We start from the raw sequence: 27,211 nt of genomic DNA on the forward strand, positions 1-27,211 counted from the left end.
GTGAAGAACCCACCTGTCCGTGCAAGAGACAGGCATGGGTTTGATCCCTGGGTCAGGAAGGTCCCCTGCAGGAGGGCACGGCAACCCGCTCCAGTGTTCTTGCCTGGAGAACCCCATGGACAGAAGAGCCTGGTGGACTACAGTCCATAGGGTCCCAGGCAGTTGGACACTACTTAAGCGACTTAGCATGCACACACGCATACAGCATTTGTAATGCATAGCCACCTTGAAATATTAAATATGTGAAATATTAAATCCTAATTACTCCCTGATGACTAGAGAGTATAGCCTTATAGAGGAAGGTTAGTATCATTTGCAATGAAATAAGAGGGAATAGTTGCTGGAATCAAGAAAACTGCCCAGGGGTGTGGATAAAATATTAACCTATAGTAGCAATGAATAATTATTATCTGACTTAAAGAAATAATCCGTGTGAAAATGGTTTTAGGGTGACAATCATTCACCGATCAAGACAGAACCCATTGGATCCCCTTTGTCTGAATTCAGGAGATGTCCATTCTGGGAGCAGGAACTGGCAAAGAAATACTCCTATCAAATGGTAGGCTTGGGACTTCCCTGGTGGTCTAGTGGTTGAGATTCTGTGCTTCCACTGCAGGGGACATGAATTTGATCCCTGGTTGGGAAGTTGCACATACTGCAGTGTGGGGGAAAAATTGTTTTTTAATGGTAAGTTTGCACACATCAGGAAGACTAATGCTCCGTGCCTTGGCTGCCTAGAGCAGTAAATGGCTTCTTAGTCTGCCAGTGGTCACAGTTGTACAAGATGGAGTAAGATTTGCCTTCTGCCAGGCCCGTGAGGACTGTCATTCCCTCTCGGGCTGGGTGATGGTCAGGAAATTCAGGGCTTTTCCTCACGCGCTATAGAAAGACTCCCCCTGGGATCATGTCACATTCTAGAATGAGGGTCCCCATCACAGAGCAAGAAACAGGTCTGTGCATTTTTTAGCAACTGGGTCTGGGGGCATGTGGAAGGGGAAATTGGGCTTTAGAGGGAAAGGTGGCAAAGATCGGTAGTCTTCAGAGTGGGTGGTACAGACCCGGAAATAAATGAGTTATGGCATCAAAAATGAAGTGACTTCAATTTTAGTTGAAGTTATTCATTACTCCACATGAAATGAAAATGTCACTCAGTCGTGTCCGACTCTTGTGACCTCATGGACTGTACCCCACCAGGCTCCTCTGTCCATGGGACTCTCCAGGCAAGAATACTGGAGTGGGGTACCACTTCACGTAACTCTCAGTAAAAACACACAGCCCCAGGAAAGAGTTTGGCTGATGTCACAGCCAGATAGTATTATTGTAGGGCCGGCAATGCAGGAGACCTGGGTTCAATCCTGGGGTCAGGAAGATCCTCTGGAGAAGAACATGGCAACCCACTCCAGTATTCTTGCCTGGAGAATTCCATGGACAGAGGAGCCTGGTGGCCTACAGTCCATGGGGTTGCAAAGAGTCGGAGACAGCTGAGCGACTGACACACCCTAGGGCTTCGGCAAGGTCTGTGAGAAGCAGGTAATTCTAGAAGTGGGCTGCAAGCTGAAATGACTCTCTTTATTCTCCTAGGTGGCCTTTCTTGCTGATGAATACTGCAACTGCTGTCAAGACATTTTGCAACATGTGAGAAACCAAGAACTCGAGAGGGTAGGGTTTTATCTACAAAACGCAAGCATTTATGACTTGTTCTTAACCTTTCGGCTTGAAAAGACCCCTCAAGGGATGTGGACTAGGAATTCATCGCACTAAAGTGCTTAGAATGCAGCTGTTTTATAGTCAGTAAGCTCTTGAAGGTGATATTTTTATTCAGTTTAATCATCTGGAAATTTTCCAAGGTGCCCATATGGATAATTTTACACTTTAAATATAAACTCAGCTATTTTTAGATCCTAATTCCAGCTGATCTGAAATAAAGTACTGATGGCTCAGTGGTAAAGAATCTGCCTGCCAATGCAGGAGGTGCAGGAAACATGGGTTCTATTCCTGGGTCGGGAAGATCCCCTGGAAGAGGAAATGGCAACCCACTCCAGTATTTTTGCCTGGGAAATCCCATGGACAGAGGAGCCTGGTGGGCTACAGCCCATGGGTTCCCAAAGAGTTGGGCACAATTTAGCGACTGAACAACAACAAATTTATTTACCCTGGGATTCTCAGTGATGGTTTTCAGAGCTGTTATTGATACATGCTAATGCACTAGAAGCAGTTCGAAGCAGGGTGCTCTGACACATGGGAATCATCAAGAGTGGATTGTATTCTAGAATTGGCCGTGAAAGGCATGAAGAAATCCTTTAACCATTCTGAATCCTGTCTTTTACCATATAAAATGAAAATCCAGAGAAGTACACATTTAAATGAAGAGTCTTCTGAAGATTCAGTGTTCTAAGCACTTCCGCTTTGCGAGATAATGTTTACTCAGCTTGAAGTCATTTCTTGCTTTGTAGAAAGCACTGGCCTGAGGGAGGGACCAGACTGTCTTCAGAGTGACCCCTGGCCTATTAACACCATGTTATAAACACTCCCCAAGTTGAATATCCAATCCACTCCTTGTCTACAATGCTTCATCAAGTACTAACTGAATTCTTACCCTGTGACCAGCACCGTTTCCAGAACAAAGAGGGTATTCCCCTGGAGGCTTGAGAAGCTGATAGTCTGGTACTGAAAGGAACAGTGTAAGCCAATGAGTGTGATACAGTATGGAACGTTCTAGAACACAGTGTGATTGGACTGTTCTGGACTTCCAAGGGAAGAAAAACAGAGACGCCTGGAGAAGTTTCCCCGGAAGAGGCCATGTTGTTGGTGAGTCTCATAGAAAAGCAGAAGTCCAGCAGATGCTAAATGGGGGAGAAGAAGGATTCCCTGAGGACCGCATGGTGTAGGCAGAGGCAGAGGGTGGTCACAGGCATCACAGCACAGGAAGGTTGCTGGGACCGGATTTATTATCTCACGGCCCCTTGGGAAACTCTGACTTATTGAGAAGATGGTGGGTTGGCAGTGACATCAGATGCCATATTATGGGAGCCGAGGGTGGGGAGGAGGCTCTGCCACAGTCCAGGTGACAAGGAAGGAGGGCTGGGTCGGGAACAGTGACAATGACACCAGAGAGAAAGAGGGACAAATCAGAGAAATATTTCTGTAGCAGGCGAATCGGGACGGATGACTCGGAACGTGGGAGGTGGGGCGAGGGGTGGGCTGAGACAGTGCTGTCTCATCCAGACCCATGAGCCCCAGAAGCCTCCAGCCTGGGGGTCCAAGGATTACTCCACCCTGCTCAGCGTTCTTGGCTGTCTCATTAAATACCTGAGTCTCTTTGGAGATGTCTTCTCTAGAAGAGATTTTCAAATCAGGTACTCCGGGTCAGCGCTCACAACCTACACAGAAGAAACAGCTTACAAGTCTGGGGTGCGTGGAGGACCTGGGGTGGGACTGTGTTGGCTCAGGATATCTGAGCTGCAGAAATCTCAGAAGGCTGGAGTCTTCCTGAGCTGACAGCTCGGATGGGCCACCAGGTCCACATGGGAGGAAATAAAGAAAGGACCCTGCCATTTTGCTCCTCAACAGAAGTCTTTAAAGAAGGCTCCTTAGGCTCGGGGAAGAATGGACACATGTGTACGTGGCTGAGTCCCTTTGCTGCCCACCTGAAACTATCACAGCATTGTTAATTGACTAGACGCCAATACAGAATAAAAAGTTAAAAAGGTGTAGCTGGCTTTTAGGAGGTACACTCAGAATAAAGTGGCAAATACACTACTTATGGAATTATAGGCTCTTTTACCAAGGTTTATAGCATTAACTCAGATCGTCATAAAATGCTGTTTCACTTTCAAATGAATAAATATTTTGCTAATAATACTAAAAAAAAAGAAATGCCTTTTGTAGCATCACACTGGCTCCCTTTAGCCGGCAGCGTCTTTAGTCAAAGCTATGGTTTTTCCAGTGGTCGTGTATGGATGTGAGAGCTGGACTATAAAGAAAGCTGAGCACTGAAGAATTGATGCTTTTGAACTGTGGTGTTGGAGAAGACTCTTGAGAGTCTTTTGGACTGCAAGAAGATCCAACCAGTCCATCCTGAAGGAAATCAGTCCTGCGTATTCATTGGAAGGACTGATACTGAAGCTGAAACTCAATACTTTGGCCACCTGATGCGAAGAACTGACTCATTTGAAAAGACCCTGATGCTGGGAAAGATTGAAGGCGGGAGGAGAAGGGGACAACAGAGGATGAGATGGTTGGATGGCATCACCGACTCAATGGACATGAGTTTGAGTAAGCTCCAGGAGTTGGTGATGGACAGGGAGGCCTGGTGTGCTGCAGTCCGCAAAGAGTTGGACATGACTGAGTGACTGAACTGAACTGAACTGTTGTAGGTGAATTCCAACATGTCAAGGAGGAGGCAGTATATCTTTGGTTATATATGGTTACACATCTTTCTGAGCTGAAAATAATTGATGGGGTCAGTCAGTCACTGAAAATGCATTCTGAACTCTGGTTTGTACCCTCAGGGTCCGATCTTTGTCCTACTGTAATCAGGAGAGCCCCCTTGTTATCATAATCAGCCTTCCTTCTAGAAAACTGCCTCAGGACCAGTCTTCCACCCACCCAGCAGGTGCTCTCTGATGGATGTAAAATCCCTTCTAAAATGCAGCTTGGGAGACTTCCTTAGTGCTCCAGTGGCTAAGACTGTGTGCTCCCAAGGCCAGGGGCCTGGGTTCCATCCCTGGTCAGGGAACTAGATCCCACAAGGCACAACTAAGAGTTCTCATGAAACTGGAAGTGTTAGTCTCTCAGTTGTGTCTGACTCTTTGCGACCCTGTGGACTGTGGCCCACCAGGCTCCTCTGTCTGTGGGATTCTCCAAGCAAGAATACTGGAGTGGGTTGTCATTCCCTTCTCCAGGGGATCTTCCCCACCCAGGGATCAAACTTAGGTCTCCGGCATTGCAGGCAGATTCTCTAACATCTGAGCCACCAGGAAGCCCTAAGAGTTCGATTGTTGCTGCTAAAAGATCCTGTGTGCCACAATTGAGACCTGGAACGGGTCTTAATTATATTACAAATAAATTTAATATTTATTAATAAATAAATATTATTTATAAAGTATTTATTTATTAATGAGATTTATTTACTTAGATAAACATTTTTTAAAATAAAATATGATACATTAAATACAGCTTGGAAAAGCCGACAGGCAAAGCTTAACATCAGTTGGAATGAAATTAATCCAGTTACCATTCAGGTTTGATGAGCTGCCTGTGGAGGACTGGTCTCGCCAGGCACAAAAGCAGGGTTCAAAGCTATGTTCTGTCCCTTGCGTCAGGTGGAGGACTTGCTGATGTCCTTCTGGAAGTCTCTGCAGCAAGACGCAGTGATGCTCCTGTCGCTCCCTGACGTGTGCCAGCTCCTTAAGTGCTACGACGCGCAGCTGTACAAGGTAGGCGGTTCCTTCCGGGTGCCGGCTTCTGTCCTGTCCAGAAACTGGTACCCAGTGCTGGGGGCTTCCCAGGTGGCGCTGGTGGTAACAAACCCGCCTGCCAGTGTGGGAGACACAGGAGAGGTGGGGTTGATCCCTGGGTTCAGGAAGATCTCCTAGAGAAGAAAATAGCAACCCACTCCAATACTCTTGCCTGAAAAATTCCGTGGACAGGGAAGCCTGGTGGGCTACAGTCCATGGGGTTGCAGGAAAGTCAGACACGACTGAAGCGACTTGGCATTCACACACTGGGGTTAGAGCCACAGCCCTCACGCTCTGGGGTGTCCATGGATCTCAGATCCTCTGAGGAATCAGTGGTGGGGCCAATGGACCACGTGCCTTAGATCTTTCCCTAAGACTCAGTTTTCCTTTCTGAATTCACTGAGAGTCCGAGTGACCTCGTGTAGAGAAAAAGCCAGTGAGTGTGCTACAGTATGGGAGGTTCTACAACACAGTGTGATTGGGCTGTTCTGGACACCCAAAGGAAGAGCAGAGATGCCTCAGAGGGCTTCCCAGAGGAGCCTGTGTTGCTGGCAAGTCTCGTAGGAAAGGAGAAATTCTGCAGACTCAAAATGGAAGAGAAAACGCCTGGTGGAGCACGTGGATTCTGGGAGGAGCACGTGGTGCCGGCAGAGGCAGAGGGTGGTCATAGGCATCACAAGGCAGGAAGGTCGCTGTGACCGGACTTACCTCACTTGCCCTGTGGGAGACTTGGAGTTACCGAGGAGACAGTGGGTTGGCAGCGGCATTGGATGCCGTATTATTGGAGCAGAGGGTTGGGGGGAGGCTTTGCCACAGTCAAGGTGACACGGGAAGAAGGTTGGACTGAGGGATCCGATGACATCAGAGAGAAAGAGGGAAGGACACAGGGTGACTGGTGGGTCCAGTGAATCATTCATTTCAGTGAACCCCGAATTGAGTCAGAGTCCTTACTGTGATATTTTAACAAAAGAGGACTTTTTAAAATAGGCAATTGGAGTCGTTGCTTTCGATTGTACACAACTCCTGGGGTTTGTAGGTTTGTTTTTTCAACTCTGTGTCTAGAATGATGAACTGTGGTTTGGGCATCAATTATATATAATTTCTGGAGTGAAAATGTGCTTTCCTTAAGCTTGTCATGAACTTTTACCTTTTATTTTATATTTGTTTTTAGGGGGGAAAAAATCCAGGGCTTCTAAATTTTTAACCCAAAGGTTGAAAACTTGAGGCTGGGTTCAGCCCTTAAAGATTTTGGTTTGACCTCAAAACCAAAACCAGTCTTAGCCAACATTCATGTTGTGTACGTTTGTGAATCAGTCCTCAATATTTTGAAATCTTTGAAAGAGTTCTGATTCAAGCCTCTCCAGCCTGATGTCCTTACCCAGTGGGCAGCAGCCAAGGCTCCGTGGTGGCTGCGTCCTTAGCTGGGTGGGGGCCCCTCTCTTGGCCTGTGGCTCGCATGACCCTTGGCCTCTTGTGACCAGAGGCTGCCAGCGCGGGCTGGCGTCCACATGTCTTGTCACTTCTGTTGTAGGGAATTGAGGACATTCTCCTCCATGACTTTTTGGAAGATGTTTCTATTCAGTATTTGAAATCTGTCCGGTTGTTTAGTAAGAAATTCAAGCTGTGGCTCCTCTCTGCTCTGGAGGGCTTTCCAGCCCTCTTACAGATCTCCAAATTCAAAGGTGGGTTTCCATGGAGAACGTGGATCCTGTGAATGCAAGTGAGGCATCTAGCTTTCCACATGGGGTAGGTCGTCTCCTCTTTACTGCAGCCTGGGGTATATAGGATCTTAGTTGCCCAGCCAGGAGCCAAACCTGCACCCCCTGCAATGGAAGCATGAAGTTGTAACCACTGGACTGCCGGGGAAGTCCCGCTCTCCCCTCTGGGGTCGCTTTGCCCTCATGAGCTGAACTGCAGTCCACATGTCCTGCGCTTCGGCTTTCTCAGCTTTTCCTTTAATGCCCATAAGGGAGGCGTGTGTTGATCCATCCACACCCTCTTGCCGATTCCCCAAGCAGGGCCAAGGGGCTGGAGAGGTAGCAAAGGGCAAGGGGGAGGCCAGTTGTGCCTCTGGCCATCTCCAGCCAACTCCGGGAGGCAGCTGCCATCCTTGACTCACTGCCCACCCAAGCAGGGCCAACGAGGGTCCTGGCCTAGCGTACCCCCCCCTCCCTGTGCTCTGCTCAGGCCCCATGAGGCTCCAAGAGTATCGCTCCCTCCTTAGAAATTCTTCCCAAGGCCCAGCTTGCCCACACTCCAGACCCCCGGACGGTCACGCCCCCGTGGAGTGTGAACGCAGGAGGCTATTGGTCTGCTCAAGCCTGCAGCGGCTGCTCCAGGCCTTCCTGAAGCTGACCGTTAGTGTCTCTCCGACACCGTGGCCCTCGTAAACTCCAGCACACGCCCACTGGACGGACAGTGTCTTTTATGGTCCTGGAAATACCCTTGTTTCTCCCTCCTGCCTTTGTGAGGTTCTCCATCATCGCCTCTAGCTCTCCCCGCCCAGCCCCACCCTTCCTGGGCAGCTCAGGCCTCTCCCGGCGCCCAGCCCTCCCCACCTATTCCCCTCCGCCCTGCGAGTCCGCCTCCCTGGCACCCTGTGTGTGCCATCTCCCCCGAGGGCCCACAGAACAGACCATGACTTATCTTCACCCCCTGGCGCTCCCAGCACCCCTGGCTGCATTCATCCCTGTTTGACCCACTTGGAAACTCACAGGCCCAGGGCGTGTGATCGGCAGTCAGGAATATGGCAGGAAGGGTCCCCCAAAGAGAACAGTGAGGTCTGGTGTGTGCTGGACGCCCAGGACAGGGGTCCAGTTTTCCGGTGGCCCCTTCCCCACCTGCCCTCTTCCTGCCCCCCAGCTCTCATCCCTGCCGCCCAGGCTCTTCAATAGCTTCCACACTGATGGTCCTGCCTCCAGCCTCACTCTCCTTGGTCACACGGCCCTCCCCTCCCATCACCCCCAGCACCCCTGGCTGCATTGATCCCTGTTTGACCCGCTGGGAAACTCACAGGCCCAGCTTGTGTGATCACCATGTCCCCGTTGTGGGTGGGCCACTCTCCACCACTGCTTGACCTCTGACCCATCCCTGCCCCCCTGCCCCCAGGAACCTCCAGCACCCACTGGTGCTCCCCAGAGACTCCTGACTGGTGGTGCCCAAGAAGCCCTGTTCCTGCTGCTGTTTGTACCCCATCAGCCTCCTCCAACCCCTTGCCTGGCCAACTCCTACCCAGACTGAAGATCCACTTCCAGGTGGAGCTGCTCCCGGCACTTTCTACCCCAAGAAGCCTTCTCGCTCTTTCTCCCTGTGGCTTGTGTTGGCGGGAGCGCTTGCCCTGCTGGTGGGAGACTGTGCATTGGTCACCTGTCCTTAGCCGGGAGCCCCTGGAGAATGGAGGTCCCTCTCCTTCCTCCAGCCGTGAAGGCGCTGGAGGGAGTATCCCTGTGAACGAACGCATGAATAAAATGAGTGAATGAGTCCATCCAGGAGGGCATCCCCTCTCTCATTTTCTCATTTCTGGTCATTTCCCAAGGAGAGCATGCAAGGATGTGGAAGTTGGAGGAACTCAGAGTTCCTGGGCAAAAAGCTCAAGTCCACAGAGCCCCCGAGGCAGGTGCTGCTGACATCACTTTTCCAGCACTGGGTGAGGGGTAGGGGGTTATCACCTTGCCCCCAGAGGATCTAGAGCCATGCGGGGAAAGGCACGGGAGCAAGGGTACTGGGGGCCTGGCTGTGTGGGGCAGGGAGGCGGCTGGCCATTCTGGGCAGACAGGTGTGCCAGCTCTGGGCACCACCCGTGTGTGCCTTCTCTCCCAGCCTGCTCCCTGCCCCCACCCCCAGTCATTCACGTCAACGTGAAGTTACAGGATCAGTAATGGCCGTGTGTATTGTTCTTGACAGAGGTTACTGTGTTTGTCAAAAGGCTAAGAAGAAAGACATACCTTTCCAACATGGCGAAGGTAGGTTTCCTGAGTGTCCCCCGGAGCAGACAGCAGGCCCTGTCCTGGCTGCGCACCCACCCACCCCGATGCGTGTTGGGGCCGCCAGGTTCTGGGCTCTGACCTTCTCTGTCTTGTGTGACCACGCAGCTTCAGTGTTAGAGGCGCGGGGAGAGGGGCCAGAGAAAAGGTTCTGGAATCTGTTCTGAAATCCCATGGCAGCAGATGGGGACAGAGCCGGGGACCAGCCCTCTGCCCTAAAGCAGCCCCAGCCAGGGAGGCATCCAGCCAAGCCCGCCTTTGACAGTCTCCATCCTCCCAGCACAGAACTTCTCCCCCAGACCCAGCCCCTCTAGCTGGTTCCCCCTTCTGTGTTCGAGGGCCGATGGCCGCGACTTTGCAACACAACCTCCATCCCAACCCGTCTGGAGCAGCCACCTCAGGCTCCAGAACCGGCCCTTCAGTGTTGCCCAGGGGGTTTACTTAGCGCCCAAGGGCCCGTTTCCTCTCCATAAAACTGAAGTGGCTGTGGCGCCTGCTCCCGGGGCTGGGATACGGGTGACCCACCCTGAATGTGGCAGGAATTGGATCGTCCCCTTGGACGTGCATGTGCGTGCTCAGTCGTGTCCAACTCTTTGTGTCTGCATGGACTGTAGCCCGCCAGGCTCCTCTGTCCATGGGTTGCTCCAGGCAAGAATACTGGAGTGGGTTTCCATTCGCTTCTCCAAGGAGATCTTCCTAACCCAGGGATTGAACCCATATCTCCTGCGTCTCCTGCATCGGCAGGCTGACTCTTTACTGCTGAGCCACCAGGGAAGCATCCCTTTGGACATTGGAGGCCAAATTCACTGCCCAGGGCTCCCAGAGGAAGAAAAGACACGACTTCTGTGTCCCGTCGGCCACCCTGTAGAGTCCGCCCACCTTTTTTGCTTTTCCAGAAACACACTTGCCTTGCAGACCCCGAGTCAGCCACTGGTTGTCTCTCTGGAGCATTCAGGCTCCTTGCTGGGGGCACAGAGGATCAGGGGCTGGGAGAGGAGGCACCACAGGCCCTGAGACCCCGCACCCACCTGCCCCCAGGCAGAAGTGTTCTAAATGCTGCATTTCAGAAAGGCAGTTCTAGAATGTGGGAAATTCAGACATTTTCATTGTCTGCTGGGATTCCATTTTAATGGGCAATACCCTCAATCCACTGTTCTTTCTCTTTGATAACTACAAAACCATGGTAATTTGGAGAGGGGGGCATCAGGCTACAGTAGGATGATGAGACTTCAGTAAGTGTTGTGTGTGCCCTTTGTCTTCAGACCATGAGGATGGTGCTGAGAAACAGCAGGAGGGTCAGCGTCCTGAAGACGGATCTATGCACCATCTTACATCAGGGCGTTTTGGATATTTCCCATAAAGTCCTGCCTAGGGACCTGAGCGGTGCCGATGTCCTGGAAGAGAACACAGAGATGAAATGTAATCCTCCTTCAGCCGCCTCTTTGTGCAGTGTTTGGTATATGATCGGGGCTGGCATGGCCATCCCTAATATATGAAACTACTGAAATAACTCAGTGTTTGGTATATGATCGGGGCTGGCATGGCCATCCCTAATATATGAAACTACTGAAATAACTCGGGGCTTCGCTGGTGGCTCAGTGGTAGAGAATCCCTCCGCCAATGCAGGAGACATGGGTTCAATTCCTGGATCAGGAATATCTCCTGGAGAAGGAAATGGCAACCCACTCCAGGAATCTTGGCTGGGAAATCCCATGGACAGAGGAGCCTGGCAGGTTTAGAGTTCATGGGGTTGCAAAGAGTCGGACGTGACCCAGCAACTAAACAACAACAGTTCTTGATAAGTAGCCCCTCCCCCACCACTCAACTGTCCCTTGAAGATCTCCCCACTCCCTACTACCTGGCTGTCCCAAATCACAGATCCTCCCCCAGGAGACTCCCCTCCAACCAAGCCAGCATCTGAAAAGTGTACACCAAACCCAGTAGACCTCAGGGCTATGGAAACCCCCCTCCCAGGCCGCTGACTCCGCTGGAAACCCCAGGTGACTCCCCAAAGCTTGCTCTCACCCTCAGCCCAAGCTCAGGGGGGCCTGGGAGGCCTGAGGCCTCTCCCCCAGGTGCCTGCCAGCCTTCCAGGGGCTCCCGGGCTCCTGATGGCTTCCTTGTGTGTCTCTCCAAGGGAGCACAGATCCGGCAGGGAGACAGCATGACATGTGACAGGTAAATGCTCGAGGTGTGCCTGGAAATACTTCCAGACAGAGCCTGGTGGGGCCTCTTCCAGGGCCGAGGCAGTCCACTGGGTTTTCCAAATCTTCCTGGCATGTGGTGGTCCTCAGGTGGGGGGGCCAAAGGCTGTCCTTCCACCCTGTCTCCCTCACTGCTGCCTGCACAGGTGGGGGGCCCTAGTCCCTCCATCACTTCCCAGCCTCCACCCCTCAGGTCTGTGCTGCCAGAGTCCACAGCCCCCGGCAAGGCACCTAACATCCCTCAGCGGCTTTGATGTCCTTCATCCCCTTTATAAAAACAGCGGGGATGGGTGAGGTCATGTCTGTATCATGCAGTGAGCTCACTTGGAGCCAGGTTCTGCGTAATTACAAGGTGTAGTTATGATTTCAAAATCTTTTTTCCCATTTCAACAAGGAGCAGAGGGGGTCGCTGGAAGGCAAGAGCACAGAGCTCTGAACCAGACGACCTGGGCTGACACATCTGACCCAAGAAGGCAGCCTTTGTGTTCACAATGAGTGTGAGGCCCCAGGGGATGCCTTTGAACCCGCTGTGAGGATATGGTCCCCTAGGTTACCTGGTATACAAATACCTACCGGGAAATTCTGCCGCATGGCTCACCATCTTTTGGTTTGTTTTGTCTGTTGATAGGTTTGAGCAGTTTAATTTCTTTGCTGGGGACGTCAACAGATCTCAGTGTATTCATGAATTGTCTGTCTTCAAATCTCCAAGAATTTGTCTTCCAGGTACAAAATCATATATACTTTTTTTTTTTTTAAGAGAAGAAGCAAGTGTTGGTCATTCTGGCTACGTTATGGGACTGAGCGCTCAGAGGACCTATGCAGAGGGAAAGCGTTTTCTCTGGGGCTCTGACAACAGTGTGTTATGGCCGGGATGGCACTTCGGGATGCGGAAGTGGTGTCTCGGAGGCTTGTGCCTCATACAAGTGTGTGTGTGTGTCTGCTTGCAAGTGGCACATGTGTGCATGGGTGAGCATGTGTGTGGGTGGGTGTAGGCAGGTAAGTGTGAGTGTGTTGCCCTTGTGAGTGTGTGAACACCAAGCAGGAGTGTTTAGGAGGGAGATGGGTTTGTCTATGGAGGGATATCAACTTAAAAATAAAGTCACAACCTAAAAGTTGAGAGTTTTATGTTTAACTCAGTGGAAATTTTTAGGACTTCAAGCGTGGGAGACAACATCTCAAATGGTCCTGAGAGAACTGCTGCAAGGAGGCAGAGGGAGGAGTCAGGTTATATAGAAATTTGCAACAGAGGGCAGGTAGTCTGAACATCAAAAGTATTTTGTGAATTAAAGAAAACCAGATATCCCAAGTTAAGCAATTTAGTGCTTTTCTGTGTATGGAAGATGCAAGAAGATGCAAGAGTCTGGGCTCTCTTAAATCATTCCTTTCATATGCATCTCAGCTATCTGGGGCCAGAATCCTGTGTTTTTCACACCCAGAGTTCCTCAGGGCTCACCGTAGGGAGTGGCTGCAGCCTTATGGATGCCAGATTGCAGGTATTCTTTTCATTCCTCGGTGTGCCCTTAGGGCTCAGGAATTCACTTTTGGAGGGCTGGAATCACTGATGACTGTGACATCCTTGTTGACTGATATGGCAGGAGATGCTCCATTTCTCAGGGAGAACGGTGCTCATATGGGGGTTTTATATGCAGTCTCAGTAAAGTGTCAGGCTTGGGTTCATGAAAGCCAGGATGAATTGGTTTTGGATGTGAGTGGGTTTGGTCCTTCTGACAGACACGTCACTTGGGTTCAGTACGTGCTTTGGCTTGATTGTCATCATGAGTGGTACCAGCAGTCACATTACTGAATCAGGTTCGGCCGCTCACTGCTCAGAAATCGGTACTGGAGTGAAGCAAATGTTGGTAGAGAAGAAAATTGCTTTTGATCAGAATGCTTGCAGCCTGGAGAGATGATGAAACTCAGTGTCCTCAAATCCACCTCTGGAGACTCTGCGTGGCTCTGAACATCTTTAAAGGGAAACGGGGAGGTGATCTCAGTTAATTGCTGAGAAGAGGAGGGAAGGGTCCTCGCCGTCCTCCACTGCATCCAGGCTTGTGTCCAGGCTCGTCTACTCCTTGCGGTTTCTCTCTCTCTTTTTATTTTTTTGTCATGCATGCATGTGTGCTTCCGCTGTGTCCGACTCTTTGCAATCCCATGGACTGTAGGCCGCCAGACTCCTCTGTCCATGGGATTCTCCAGGCAGGAATACTGGAGTGGGTTACCGTTTTCCTTCTCTTTAGATGCGCTCTTCTTCACACAGTTTGTTCAGGAGATTACTGAAGGGGAAGCTGGGGAAGAGATCCGGTCATCTGTTGACCCTTACTCTTCATTTCTACATCTTTAATCTGCAGAAAGAAGCAATAGTTCAGGCAGAGCATTGCATGATCAAAAGGTCTGAAAGGTGTGCTTGGGCAGGAAATGAGCAGAGCAGGGCCAGGGAGGTGGTGGGGGTTGGTGCCTGGTTCGAGGTTAAAGACAGGATGGAAGGGGCCTCCTCCAGAGAGCACCTCCTGCCAAAGGCTGCTTCTAGTCACTCTGTCGGAGCTGATGATGCTATTGGGGGAACCCCAGCACCAGGCCCCAGTGGACCCCAAACAGCGGGCCTTCTGCCTATGAAGACACCACCCTCTGAAAGCTAAGGCATCTGGGAATGGGAATGACTGGGAGGTAAAGGGCAGGTAAGAGTAAAATCAGCTGAGAAAGGGAGACAGCCTTCCTGAGAGAGGTCGGCAGGAGCAGAGTGGGCATAGGGAAAGCGGGGGACCAGTCTAGGGAAGAGGGGAGACATCTCTGCAGCAGAGAGCAAGGACCTGGAGGGCCTGGAACCAGAATGTGACTCGAGTTTTCTCCAGAAGTCTCCAACAACAGGTCTTCCCAACCCATCCCTCCCCCAGAAAGCCCAGGGAGGAGCTTGACAGCTGGGTTCTAAGACTTGGCAGGCGTCTATTCTTATTCTTTGCTTCTTAGAAATAATCTTTCCAGATTCTGTGTGTTTTCCTTAATAATTTTACTTGTCTGTTTATTTTTGGCTGGGTCTCCTTGCTCCATGGGCTTCTCTCTAGTTGCAGTGAGAGGGGGTGACTCTCTAGTTGCATTGGCTTCTCCTCGGGCAGAGCACTGGCTCTGGGGTGCACAGGCTTTGGTGGTTGCAGCACATGGGCTCAGTAGCTGTGGCTCCCAGATTCTAGAACTCTGGTTCCGTAGTTGTGGCACATGGGCTTAGCTGCTCCACAGCATGTGGGGTCTTCCCAGATCAGGAATCGAACCAGCATCCAGGTTGGCAGGTGGGCGCTTTACCAGTGAGCTGTCAGGGAAGCTCCGCCATGTGGTTTTGATTTCCCTCCTCCTTGGTCCTTGGCAAAGCTCACTTGTACCAGAGGTCACGTGTGCAGTTGCATAGCTGTGGAGGCTTCGATTTGTTCAGTAGGGTGAAGCTCCCTGTCCTCTGGTCCTTGTTTTGGGCACCCACGCGGCCTCAGCTGTACCCCAGCTAAACCCACTGAGATCATGGGCACCAGTCCTGCCCACAGCGGCACAGGCCCATCCTGCGTCCGAGCCCACGTGACGTGGTGTGTCCACCCTCACCCCCACAGCCCTCATGAAGGAGACATCTTAGGAAAGCGGTGGTTTTGTGACCGCCTGCATTTGATGGGCTTGTTTTTCCAAAATAGCTTGTCTGATTAAAAAAAAAAAAAGACTATTGTCAGTAAAATGCTCAGACTGTTAAGATGTGAAGCTTCAGACATGTCCCAGACTAATCATCTCAAGTTGTCAGCATCTGGGACACATGGAGACACTCAGCCGTGTTGTGTTTCATTTGGTTCCCCCAGTTCTCGTGCAGTTTGGGCCAAAGAGGAATTTCTAAACGTGGAAACCCAAGGCGTCATGCTACTGGCAAAGAGGAGGAAGGCTCGGAGATTGGGCTGAGGTTGCCCACTGCGCCTTCTCTGGGTGCTTTAGGGACATCTTTGTGTGTCCTGAACCCCAGCAGGGGTCCTCCCAAGAGCCCCCCTGTCCAGGAGGTCTAGAGGCATGGGGAGAGGATGCCGCTGCTAAGGGGAGTCTGTTACCAAACCCAGGTTCATGTTCAGGATGCACTGTGAAGCCGAACAGACTGGAAGGTCAGAGGCTGGGGCAGAGAAAGGTTTATTGCAGGGCCATGCAAGGAGAATGGGTGGCTTATGCTCAAAACTCCCCAGAGGCCTTCAGCAAAGCATTCCCAAGGGCCGGGTCAGGGGGGCGGGTCTCGGGTGTGTGATTAGCTTTTGCACGGTTCTCTGATTGGCTGATGTTGAGATAACAGGGCAGTTAACCTTACTGGTCCTTAGACACTAGAAGGCCTGTGGGCTGTGTGCTCCTCATCATCGAGTAGTTAGTGTCTTCCACTTGTTAGTGATGTTTAGCATTGGAAAAACTCGGGAAAAATACAGAAGATGCTATCATCTGGGTACTTCAGCAAGGAGCCCCAGCAGAGGGTGGGGGTGGGGGGTGTCTGTCCCAGGGAGGCCCCCCCATAGGGTCTTGCTTGGTTACAGGTCCACACCTACCCAGAGTCCCGAGTGGTCCTTTGGGTGTTCTCAGTGGGGGCTGAAGATAAGCAGAGATGGAAGGGCACCTCTTCATTCCTGGCCAGTCACCGCAACTCTTCCTTGGAGACTGTGGTTGAGACTGTGGGTGGTCCCCACGCAGGGGAGGTTCAGGGGGTTCACCCCAGCCTGTGCTGGGGGACTCCTGTGGCGCTGCCCGTTTGTAATTCACCAGAACTGCAACCCAAGGCTGCTGTCGGTCTGGCGGGGGAGTGCCTTGGTCTGCACATACATACAGCATCCCCTGGTTTAGTGCCACTCAGGCCATCGGATGACCACACGGGTGGACCTTCCGGGCCTCGATAACTCACCCAGTGCAGCAGCCAGCGTGGTGCTTTCCAAAATCAGCCCCCTTCCTCCCATCACTGTGGGATTCTGGGCCCCCTTACCACAGCATCAGATTTGCCAAGTATAAATTAGCCCCCGATGTCCCCGACGGCAACTGCCAAGGGGGCCTCAGCAAGACTGCCCTGCAGGGGCAGGGGACCCTGAAGGGGTCCTCACAAGTGACCTCTTTTTAAAAACTTGTGAGGGATTAAAAAAAGAAGTGGGCCCCTCTCCCACCTCCTGCCTTCTCTCCCCCACTTCAAAAGGTCTTGCCAGGAATCACCCTCGACCGGGGATGGCGAGAGACCAGGCCTGGGCCTCCTCTCACCCGGCCCTTCCTGCCTCCTCTCCCCCTCAGGCCACGTCAGTGTCTGCACCCTCCGTGGGCGACTCTGACAACATGCTCTCCTCAATTTTTATCATAAACCCCAGCATTTGTTTTTTCCCTCTCTCTAAAATGTAACAGCCAAGCAGAAGCAAAGAGGAGTTTATCCAGTTGGCCGCCAGCTTCCAGCTGAGGTGGAATTTCCTCCTCACGGCGGTGAGCAGAGCCATGACCCTCTGTCACAGAGACAGCTTCGGTAAGTCCGAGAACACGCGGTGTTGCGAAGCCTGCCTGTCACAGCTGTGGTCACAGCCTCAGGGCTTTCCACACGGCCACGTGAAACCCACTCACTGCCTTCTCGCCTTTTTATGTAAAATACAACACGGACACACAGAATCACACAAAACCACGCTAATCTTTTTATGATGACAACACGATAATTCATCAAATGGTTGGGCCCTGCCTCACTCTCCTGTCCCTGAAAATAATCAGTAAACAATAAAAAATAAGAACAAAGTTTTACTTGAGCCAGACTGAAGACTCGCCCTCCCAGGTAGCACTAGTGGTAAACAATCCTCCTGTCAATGCCGGAGTTGTGGGTTCGATCCCTGGGTCAGGAAGATCCCCTGGGGGAGGGCATGGCAACACACTGCAGTATTCTTGCCTGGAGAATCCCATAGACAGAGGAGCCTGGCGGGCTACAGTCCATGGGGTCACAAGAGTCAGACATGACATGACTTAACACACACACATTAGGACTAGCCCACAAGCCTGCTCCCCAGATGACCCTGAGAAGCTGCTCTGGAGAGCAGCACAGTTTCATATCTCGTCAGAACAAAGAACATTAACAAGTCAGGCTTACATTTCTTCAAGGTTTAAAAAAAAAAAAAAGAGACCAGCACGCACACAGCAAGTCAGCATGGCCTTGGCACCTGGAAAGGGAGTCTTATCATTGAAGGAGGACCAGTGCTGGTGTCCCCAGAAGGGAGGCATTTAATCTTTGTTTTCAACATGGACGTTCTTTACTTCTGGTCAATATGTCCTTTTCTCTAACATTCAAAGCAGAGGACCTGTGTAGGGTTGATAGGCCATAAGTTTGATACTATTTTCGTTAGCATCAGAGTCAAGTTCACTCATGTATAAAGCCAGATGCCTCCTCTAGAGTTCAATATGTAGAAGTTTCTTTTATCATTCCCCTGCCATCATTGTCAGATACGCAGGAAACCTCCCCTGACTTTTGAATTATCTGCTTTGGGACATTCTGAGAAAAGAACCAGGCACCCTCTTTTACTCCCAACCGAAATGGAGGGGAAAAATGGGTTCTTTGGGGCACCTGGATTTAACTTCCAGGAATAACAATTGATAAAGCTGCCTCTGTGGGCTTCCCTGCTGACTCAGACAGTAAGGAATCCACCTGCCCATGCAGGAGACCTGGGTTGAATGCCTGGATGGGGACAATGCCCTGGAGAAGGGAATGGCTACCCACTCCAGTATCCTTGCCTGGAGAACTCCATAGACAGAGGAGCCTGGCATCACAAAGAGCTGGACACGATTGAGTGACTGACGCCGCTGTGTGGAGAAGGATAAAGCAGAGCGTGTCTTGCAAACTTTCTTGTCAAGTGGATGGTCTTCCTATGCCAGGGGAGGTCTCACCTGTCACAGCTGTGGGGCTGACGCACAGCACAGGAGAGCCGTGGGGAGGGACCGTCACCCCTGAGGCCCGCGGCCCCATGGAGGGGATCACTCGTTTCAGCAGACACCTGTGCATCCCTGCAAAGTCCCAGGCACCTTCCTGGACACTGGACACACAGCCATGGACAGACAGACAGAGCCTCCACCGCACGAGCTAGCACACCAGTCAGGGGGAGGAACCCCTGCCCCAGGGCAGCCAGAGGCCCCTGCAGCGGGTACGGGGGTCAGGAAGAGCGGACAGAGAGCAGACACACCCTATTCTAGACCATTCTGCAAACTCCAGGTCTCCGTGGAGGGTTTCGGCTGTAAGCAGCCACACAGGTGACACCCATTCGTGAGGCTCTGCCTACAAAGGTCAGGATGACAGGCTTAACGTTGACGCTCTTCCAGGGCAGAGTTCAGGTACAACCACAAAAGGAAAACCAGCCCTTTCAGTCGTTGGTACTGCCGACTGAAAAAAATGCACAACCTGAAAGTTAAGAGTAACGTTTTATTCAGTGGACAAAACTGAGGACTTAAGCCTAGGACACAGCATCTCAGGTAGCTCTAAGGGACTGAAGAGGTGAGGGGCGGAGCCAGGCTGTATATGAGGTTTTTGCAACAAAGACCAAGTAGTGGGAACATCAAAAGTTTGCTGTTGATTAAAGAAAACCTGACATCTCAAGTTAAGGAATTTGTGTGTGTGTGTGTATTAGTCTCTCAATCATGCCCGATTCTTTGCGACCCTGTGGACTGCACCCTGCCAGGCTCCGCTGTCCATGGGATTTTCCAGGCAAGAATACAGGAGTGGGTTGCCATGCCCTCTTCCAGGGTATCTTCCCGACCTAGGGATCGAACCTGGGTCTCCTGCATTGCAGGCAGATTCTTTACCATCTGAGCCACCAGGGAAGTCCTAAGGAATTTAGTACTCTTCTATCTATGGGAGGATGCAAGAGTCTAGGCTCGCTGAAATCTTTCCTTCAATATGCTTCTCAGCTCTCCAGGACCAGTATCCTGTGTTTTCTCATCCTGAGTCTCCTCAGGGGGTGCTGTTGGGGCGGCTGCAACAGCTGATTACTAGATGAGGGGTGGACACCCTGCCTCTATCCTGAGTTCCCCCAGGGCTCACTGTCGGGGGCTGTAATGTGATGGCTTGATGGCTGCAGCATCCTTTGTTTACTCATAGAGTGGGTGCCGTTCTTGGTCTACTGTGGTCTCACCCTGCACCTTCTTGGACCTTCATATGAAGTCAGAGTACTCACTACCACCCATCCTTCCTCTGCACATGGACCGTGGTTTCACAAAGTCAAACAAGCAAAGAGTTGTTTCGGGGTCAGACTTATTCCAGACCAGGCCATGTCATGCCACAGAACCAGGTTCTCTCACCCAAGACCTAGCAGAGACAAGTGGCCCTTGTGCAAAGCTTTGACTTGGACAGAAAGAGTCAACACACCCTTTTGGGGTTGGTGCCATGTTCATGGTCTGAGTTATTTTACAAATCTTGTAAATTGTATCAAACAGGTAATATGATTCTCCTGCCCAGAAATGCAAACTATAGTATGTCAGGTGGGTGCAGCTGAGGACAGCCATTAACGTCAGCGGCATTCTTTACGTCTGTGTATGTTTAGTCCTTTGAATTCTCTCTTTTTTAAATTTAATTTTTATTGGAGTATAATCGCTTTACAATTATACTGTTGGTTTCTGCCGTACAACAACATGAATTGGCTACATGTATACTTATGTTCCCTCCTCCTGGGCCTCCCTCCCACTGCCCCATCCCTCCCCCGTCAGTCATCACAGAGCACCTGGCTGAGTTCCCAGTGCTATAATCAGTTGCAGCAGCTTGCTATTTCTCTCATTAATTGAGTCCTATAAAATCTTTGAAATGCATTCATTTTACATCTGTGAGAGAATCACAGTTTTATCTTCATTAAAAAATTACCTTTTGATGTTTGGCAGAAACCAACACAATTCTGTAAGACAATTATCCCTCAATTAAAAAATAAGTAAATTTAAAATAAAGATTTTTAAAGACTAATTTTAAAAATTATCTTTTAAGAAGTGTTCTAGGCCAGATCTCCCCCTACCCCATTTCTCAACTGAATGTTAATTATCCTTTTGTTTTCTGGAGCCAGAAGCCTTGGGATTCAGAGCGCTCAGCTGGCCCCTGCCCGCTAACTCCCTAAGGACAGCCCCTGAGCCCCTCACCGGTACCCCCCAGGAGATGCAGCCAGGTAGTGGGCGGTTGAGGGGCTCGCTCTCCACCTCTGGGAAGGGCGCCCGTTTCTCTGCAGGGCGGCTCTCCCCCCATCTCACAGCAGCTGTGTTGATGTTCCCCGTCATGACTCAGCTCACTGAGCGCCTGGTGCTAAAGTCACCTTCTGGGGTCCTCTGGGTGTGGGATGCTGCGAGGGTGATGGATCCTGCAGGGGCTCTTGGACTTTGCCAAGAGGAGTGAGGCTCTAGTGCACAGGAGCTGAGCGCCCTGGAAAAGCTGTTCGTTCCACTGGGATCTGTTTATCTGTCCATCTGTCTGTCTGCTTATTCACTGGGGGGTTGTTATTTCAATGTAGGCTCCTGGCACCTGTTTCATTTGCTGCTTTTGGAATATGTGATTCACATACTTCAGTCATGCATTGAGGAGGAAGAGGAGGAGGACGACGTGGGAAGTCTCAAGGAGACACTGCCAGATGGCCAGTGTCCTGTCCAGCCAGACCGTGAGCCCCACCACCCTCCAGACTGCCCCCCAGCTCAGGAGCGTGAAAGCCTGAGTGCGGATCCCCCCCGGGTGGTGCTCAGATGCAGGGGCCAGAGCCCCAGTGCCACGGCGGGGAGCAGTGTGGTGGTCAGGGTGCCCGGCTTCCTGGTGGACACCGTCACGGGCAGCAAGGTAGGCACACCGTGGCCCGCCTTCCGTCCAGCAGAGTCCTCAGGGGAGTGAGAACCCGGGGGTTAGGAAACCCAGGCGCTGTGCTTAGTCACTCGGTGGTGTCTGACTCTCTGCAATCCCATGGACTCTAGCCCGCCAGGCTCCTCTGTCCATGGAATTCTTCAGGCAGGAGTACTGGAGTGGGCTGTCATTCCCTTCTCCAGGGGGTCTTCCCAACCTAGGGACTGAACCCAGGTCTCTCGCATTGCACGCAGACTCTTTACCCTCTGAGCCACCAGGGAAGCCCTAAGAATCGAGGGGGTTATACATTGTCCAAACAAGGACACAGGATTCTAGATTCATCTCTGCTTTAAGCGATTTTGCCAGTGTGTCTGTTGACCACTGCTCAGCTCCGAAACGTGCCTGGCTTGACGAGAGCCGAGGAACACGGGGACAGCTCTCACCTGGCCCTCCCAGAGCCTGCCAGGTGTGAACAGGCTTGCTGAGCGGCAGATCACTACACCCAAGGGGAGTGACATGTACTGAAAATGCCTCTGGGGGCGTTTAAAGAAAGGAAACGCTGAGTAGTCTGAGTACAAAGGATTTTTGAAAGGATGGAATTGGGGCCCATCTTGAAAGATTAAAAAATAAGGATTGCAGGAATTCCCTGGTAGTCCAGTAGGTAGGACTCTTCACTTTCAGTTTCAGGGCCTGAGGTTTGATCCCTGGTTGGGAAATTAGGATTCTGAAAGCCTTGCAGCATGGCCCCAAAAATTAAAATAATGAAAAGTAAGGTGATTTCTCTGGTGGTCCAATAGCTAAGACTCCACACTCCCAATGCAGGGGGGCTGGGTTCGATCCCTGGTCAGGGAACTAGATCCCACGGGCTGCAGCTCAGACCTGGGGCAGCCAAGTAAATTAAAAAACATATATTAAAAAAATAATAAAAGTAAGAATGTACTGTGCACACTTGATATATGTTGTCTCAAAGCCATACAACCCTGCACAGTATCTGTTCTTATCATTTTCATGCCATGGATGAGGAAACAGATGCTCAGAAAAGCTAAGTGAGGCCCAGAGGCCCATAGGAAGTGAACTGCAGAACGGAGGCTGACACCCTGGCCTGCCTGATCTCATCATTCTTCTACAATGCTAGATGGGAGGAGGATGGCCCAGGCCCCCAGAAGAGTAGGACGCAGGATGCAGAGATCTGAGATGGGGTTTCGAATGCCAGGGAGGGGAGGCACATTCAGCAGGAAGTTCAGCTGGATTTGAGGCAGGGGAGTGGGCTGGTTGAGAAAAAAAACCTTGACAACTGTCAGTAGTAATTTCTAAAACTCCTGCACACATGTTTGGAAGCTTGGCCTCTTTACGTGGCATTCTTTTCACATCCACAAGTTCCCCTTCTGAGTAGATGAGTCTGCTTAGGAGACCACTGAAGGCAGGGGCGTGACCTCAACCTGGATGAAACGTGGTCAGAACCACATGGCTGAGTCACAGCTGGAACTGTCTGTGCCCTGCGTGCATGCTAAGTCACTTCAGTTGTGTCCAGCTCTTTGTGACCCCATAGACTGTAGCCCGCCAGGCTCCTCTGTCCGTGGGATTCTCCAGGCAAGAATACTGGAGTGGGTTGCCATTTCCTTCTCCAGGGGATCTTCCCAACCCAGGGATCAAACCTGTGTCTCCTGCATGGCAGCTGGGTTCCTTACTACTAGCACCACCTGGGACGCCCGTCCATGCCCTGCAGCCCTTCCCCATCCCAAGCCCACAGAACCTCGGCAGACTGTTACTAAGCGGACTGGACGAGACACCCACTGGTCTGGACAAATGAAACAGGAGCAAAAGAGCCACTTCTCACAGTCAGCAGTCCTCTGTCTCCATCAGGCGTTCATTTGCTGACCTTGAGATAGTAAATTCAACACCCAATGCTTCCGTACTCTCGGTGCTAGAGACACTAATGTGTGTCTGTAAATAGGAAACTCATCTCCCCTGGGCGTGTGTATATGAAGCCAACAAGACAGAAGAGACTGGGGCCGGGAAAACAGTGGCCCCGATCAGGGACTGGGGGGGTGGCAGTGAGGGGTGCTGGGCCACCAAGAGAAGGAGCCGATGGAGGCGGTTCAGGCTCCTCTCACTGAGCTGGTGGTCCAGGGCCGTGGGCAGAGAGAAGGCCCAGCTCGGTCTGGAGGAGGGACGGGTTGGCCAGACTGTGCCCTAGAGAGCCCTCTCCTGGCCCCTGACCCTCTGGAGAACACACCCTGTCCTGGTGACAGGACCCGTCAGGGGGCTTACCCCAGTCGCTTGGGAGCGCTAACAGGACGCGTGTCTGAGCTGGACGTTCAAGTCTGATGATTTGGGAAAATATCTGTAGCCCACTGTGAGCAGTTCTGGTACATAACTTTCTGGGTTCAAATTCCACGTCTTCCACTTAAGCGGGTTTCCTGGGTGGCTCAGTGGTAACCGCCCCCCCGCCCCCCGCCCGTGCAGGAGACGTGGGCTCGATCCCTGGGTCGGGAAGATGCCCTGGAGAAGGAAATGGCAACCCACTCCAGTATCCTTGTCTGGGAAATCCCATGGACAGAGGAGCTGAGAACCTTGGGCAAGTTGCTTTATTTTTCTGCTCCTCAGCTTTCTCTTCTACAAAATGGAGATAAAGACATCTAATTCCATAGGCTATAATGAGGTATAAATAAGTTATTTATTTGTAAAATTCTTAGAAGCATAAAAAGTACCCATAACCCTAGTTATTGTTATTATTTCTCCAACAAAACCTCCTAATCTGAACACCTTTCCAGAACATTCTCTACCCAATCCCCAGCCACTCTGAAGTTTATTGCAATGGGTGCATTCCACCTATATTTAATTGGTGGCAACAGTAGAGAGGACATTAAATAATTGAACAACATAATAAAGCAATACAAGCAGATAAATGTCAGATAATCCAAGGTAATATGCATTAGAGATTAATTAAACCTGCTTCTGCTCGGGTGAGCCTGCCAAATTAGCTATAATGACTTAAACACTCTAACACTGAAAAGTTAGGCTCATCTAATTTCCACTGCACTCACTAGTCAGCATGTGCACTTGTCTTCAGCAAAAAAGCACATGCTCAGGGTCCCATCTGCTCTCATCTACCACAAGTTAACACCTGCTCAGCGGCACCTCTGGGGCTGCCCGACCCGAACAGTTCAGCTCAGTCCCTGCGCCCAACTCAAGTCAGAAGCCCCACCACCACTTCCATCTGTTGCTCCTCTCTATTGTACCCGTGCTCAAAATAGTAAGATGCCAAGGCATGTCTTAAGAATAAAGGGAAAATTATACTGATATTAAATAAAGGCCATTCTCCTTAACCTGGCAACCAGTTCCAGTATTCTTACCTGGGAAATCCCACGGACAGAGGAGTCTGGTGGGCTATAATCCGTGGAACTGCAAAGAGTCGGACACGACTGAGCATGCACACGCACACACACACACACACACACACACACACACACACACACACACACACACACACACACACACACACACACACACACACACACACACACACACAGTTTTCAGTTTGGGTCATATACTCAAGCATTAAAGCGTGGCAAAAATATTTTAAAATAAGTGACTTCAGCCACAAGGTAAAGATGAAGACAGGTGGTATTTGTTTTTTTGTTTGTTTTTTGTTTTGAGAGACAGAAGAAAAACATCTTTTCATTGGTTGGTGATGGTTATCATTAAATTTATGGAGAATGAGTGAGATATGTACTTTCATTAACCTTGCATTCAAAGTTATCTTTTGCACATCTTGGTCAAAATATGCTAGCTTATGGGGATGAAGGTGGGGGGGCACTGTTGAAGAAATCAGACCAAGAAAATACATCTCTGTCAGTGTGAAAGTAATCATATCTGAGGATTTGCCCATCTTTCGAATACCCTTGGAGCTGAGGGTGGCGTATTATTCTTGTTTCTCCGATAGGAAGGTTTGCTCAGGCAACTTGATGACTATCTGAGAGCCAACATCAGAGTCTGTGAATGTCTCATGTCAATTACTACCCTATGGAGTGTTAATGTAACCCATGAGAGTCTTCACAGGCTTCCTCCTTTATATACTGGTCTATTTGACCAGTGGTGGAGGGAGGGTCTATGTGGGAACTTGAGCCAACGGTGTCGGCTCAGAGGGCCAGTATCCATCTGGAAAGCAGACAAGGTGCTGAGAATTACAGCTGCAAGGAGACCCGTGGGCACTTCACAGGCTCCCTCCTGACTTTCACAACCAACCCAGGCTCTCTGAGTCTGTTTTAATTTTTAATTTTTTGGCTGAGCTTCGTGGCATGAAGGATCCTAGTTCCCCAACCAGGGATCGCACCCCGCCTCCTGCATGGCCGCATGGGATCTTAACCCCTGGGCTGCCAGGGAAGTCCCTCCCCATGCCTTTCATGGCAGTGTTGCTTCCCTCTCAGGCCTCACAAACACCTGCAGTGCCCACATCCTTCTCCTCAAGGGAGCCACCTGCTCCCACTCTTGCACCAACACTCAACACCCTCTCTTGTGCCATCCTGGGTTTGAGATTCCTCCCACAAATCTTCAGCAGCCCGAGTGCTCCCCTGGGAAGTCGGGGTCCCCTGCACTAGGTCCAGGGTGAGATGAGCGTGTGGAAGAAGAATTCAAATGGTGGGTCCTGAAATGGAAAAGTGTAACTGTCTCTTTTCAATTTTTCTTCTAAACACCGCCTCCCCGCCCCACCCACCCCACACAGCTCATCCAGGTGTTGTTGGAAGATAGAGCCACAGAAAACACCATCAAACTCAGCCTTCCTCTGGGACAAGAGACCCTCATAACCCTGACAGACGGACAAAAATTTGTGATCCACATATCAGATGTATCCCAAAGCTCTGAGGATATTTATCTTAGGGAAAGTAATGCTGACACGGGAGACTATTTATTGGACTGAGAAAACATACATTATTTTCGTTCTTAAGAATAGAGTAAATGATAATACTTTTTTATTGGTGAGAAAGATTTTGTGTAAATAGTAGAGGTAGCACTGTTTCCTGTTTACATGTATTTCAAGGAATTGGTTTTGATCAATCATATAAACTGATTTGGAGAATAATTTTTGCCTCTGTTGCCTTTCTTCGGGGCTTTCCCGGTATTTCTGTGGGGACTTGAGAGAAATTTGAGAAATCTTGTTGGTAATAAAAACATGGATCAGGGGGGAGGAGCCAAGATGGCGGAGGAGTAGGACGGGGAGACCACTTTCTCTCCTACAAATTCATCAAAAGAATAACTGAATGCAGAGCAAACCTCACAAAACAACTTCTGATCGCTAGCTGAGGTCATCAGGTGCCCAGAAAAGCAGACCATTGTCTTCGAAAGGAGGTAGGACAAAATATAAAAGATAAAAAGTGAGACAAAAGAGCTAAGGACGGAGACCCGTCCCGGGAAGGGAGTCTTAGGCGGCCTTGCTTGGGCTGGGGTCCGGGCCTGAGTGCCCTGAGGACAATCGGAGGGAGCTTCTGTGAGGTGCCAACTTGAACTGTGGGAGACCGAAAGAGAGAGAGAAAATTAACCGGCCGGAACACACTGCCGGCCATTCGCAGAACAAAGGGACAGAGAAAGTCCCGAGAAGAGGTCGCAGGCTGCGGACCCGCCCAGCCCCGCCGGAGGCAGGAGGCGGGGGGGAGGGGAAGGTCGCGGCGAGACACAGGGCGCAGGCACCCGACCGCCGCGGGCGGGGACTGGGGCTGGAGACGCAGAGGGCGGAAGGCGCGCGCAGCTGACTGGCGCCAGCGGAAACTG

General features: G+C 50.9%; 1 protein-coding gene across 1 annotated transcript in view; it reads left to right on the forward strand.

The window, feature by feature from the left end:
- Positions 1-26,389, forward strand: part of RFX8 (regulatory factor X8) — a 51,209-nt gene extending 24,820 nt beyond the window's left edge. The window contains exons 3-12 of the mRNA XM_043917723.1: positions 449-559; positions 1,582-1,635; positions 5,325-5,438; positions 6,991-7,141; positions 9,363-9,421; positions 10,705-10,861; positions 12,275-12,369; positions 17,023-17,137; positions 21,126-21,442; positions 26,169-26,389. Of these exons, the coding sequence (XP_043773658.1) occupies positions 449-559; positions 1,582-1,635; positions 5,325-5,438; positions 6,991-7,141; positions 9,363-9,421; positions 10,705-10,861; positions 12,275-12,369; positions 17,023-17,137; positions 21,126-21,442; positions 26,169-26,363 (1,368 nt within the window). The 3' untranslated portion in view covers positions 26,364-26,389. The remainder of the gene's footprint in view (positions 1-448; positions 560-1,581; positions 1,636-5,324; positions 5,439-6,990; positions 7,142-9,362; positions 9,422-10,704; positions 10,862-12,274; positions 12,370-17,022; positions 17,138-21,125; positions 21,443-26,168) is intronic.
- Positions 26,390-27,211: the final 822 nt, after the last annotated feature.

The sequence above is a fragment of the Cervus elaphus genome, chromosome 11 (assembly GCF_910594005.1).
Source record: "Cervus elaphus chromosome 11, mCerEla1.1, whole genome shotgun sequence".
NCBI lineage: Eukaryota > Metazoa > Chordata > Mammalia > Artiodactyla > Cervidae > Cervus > Cervus elaphus.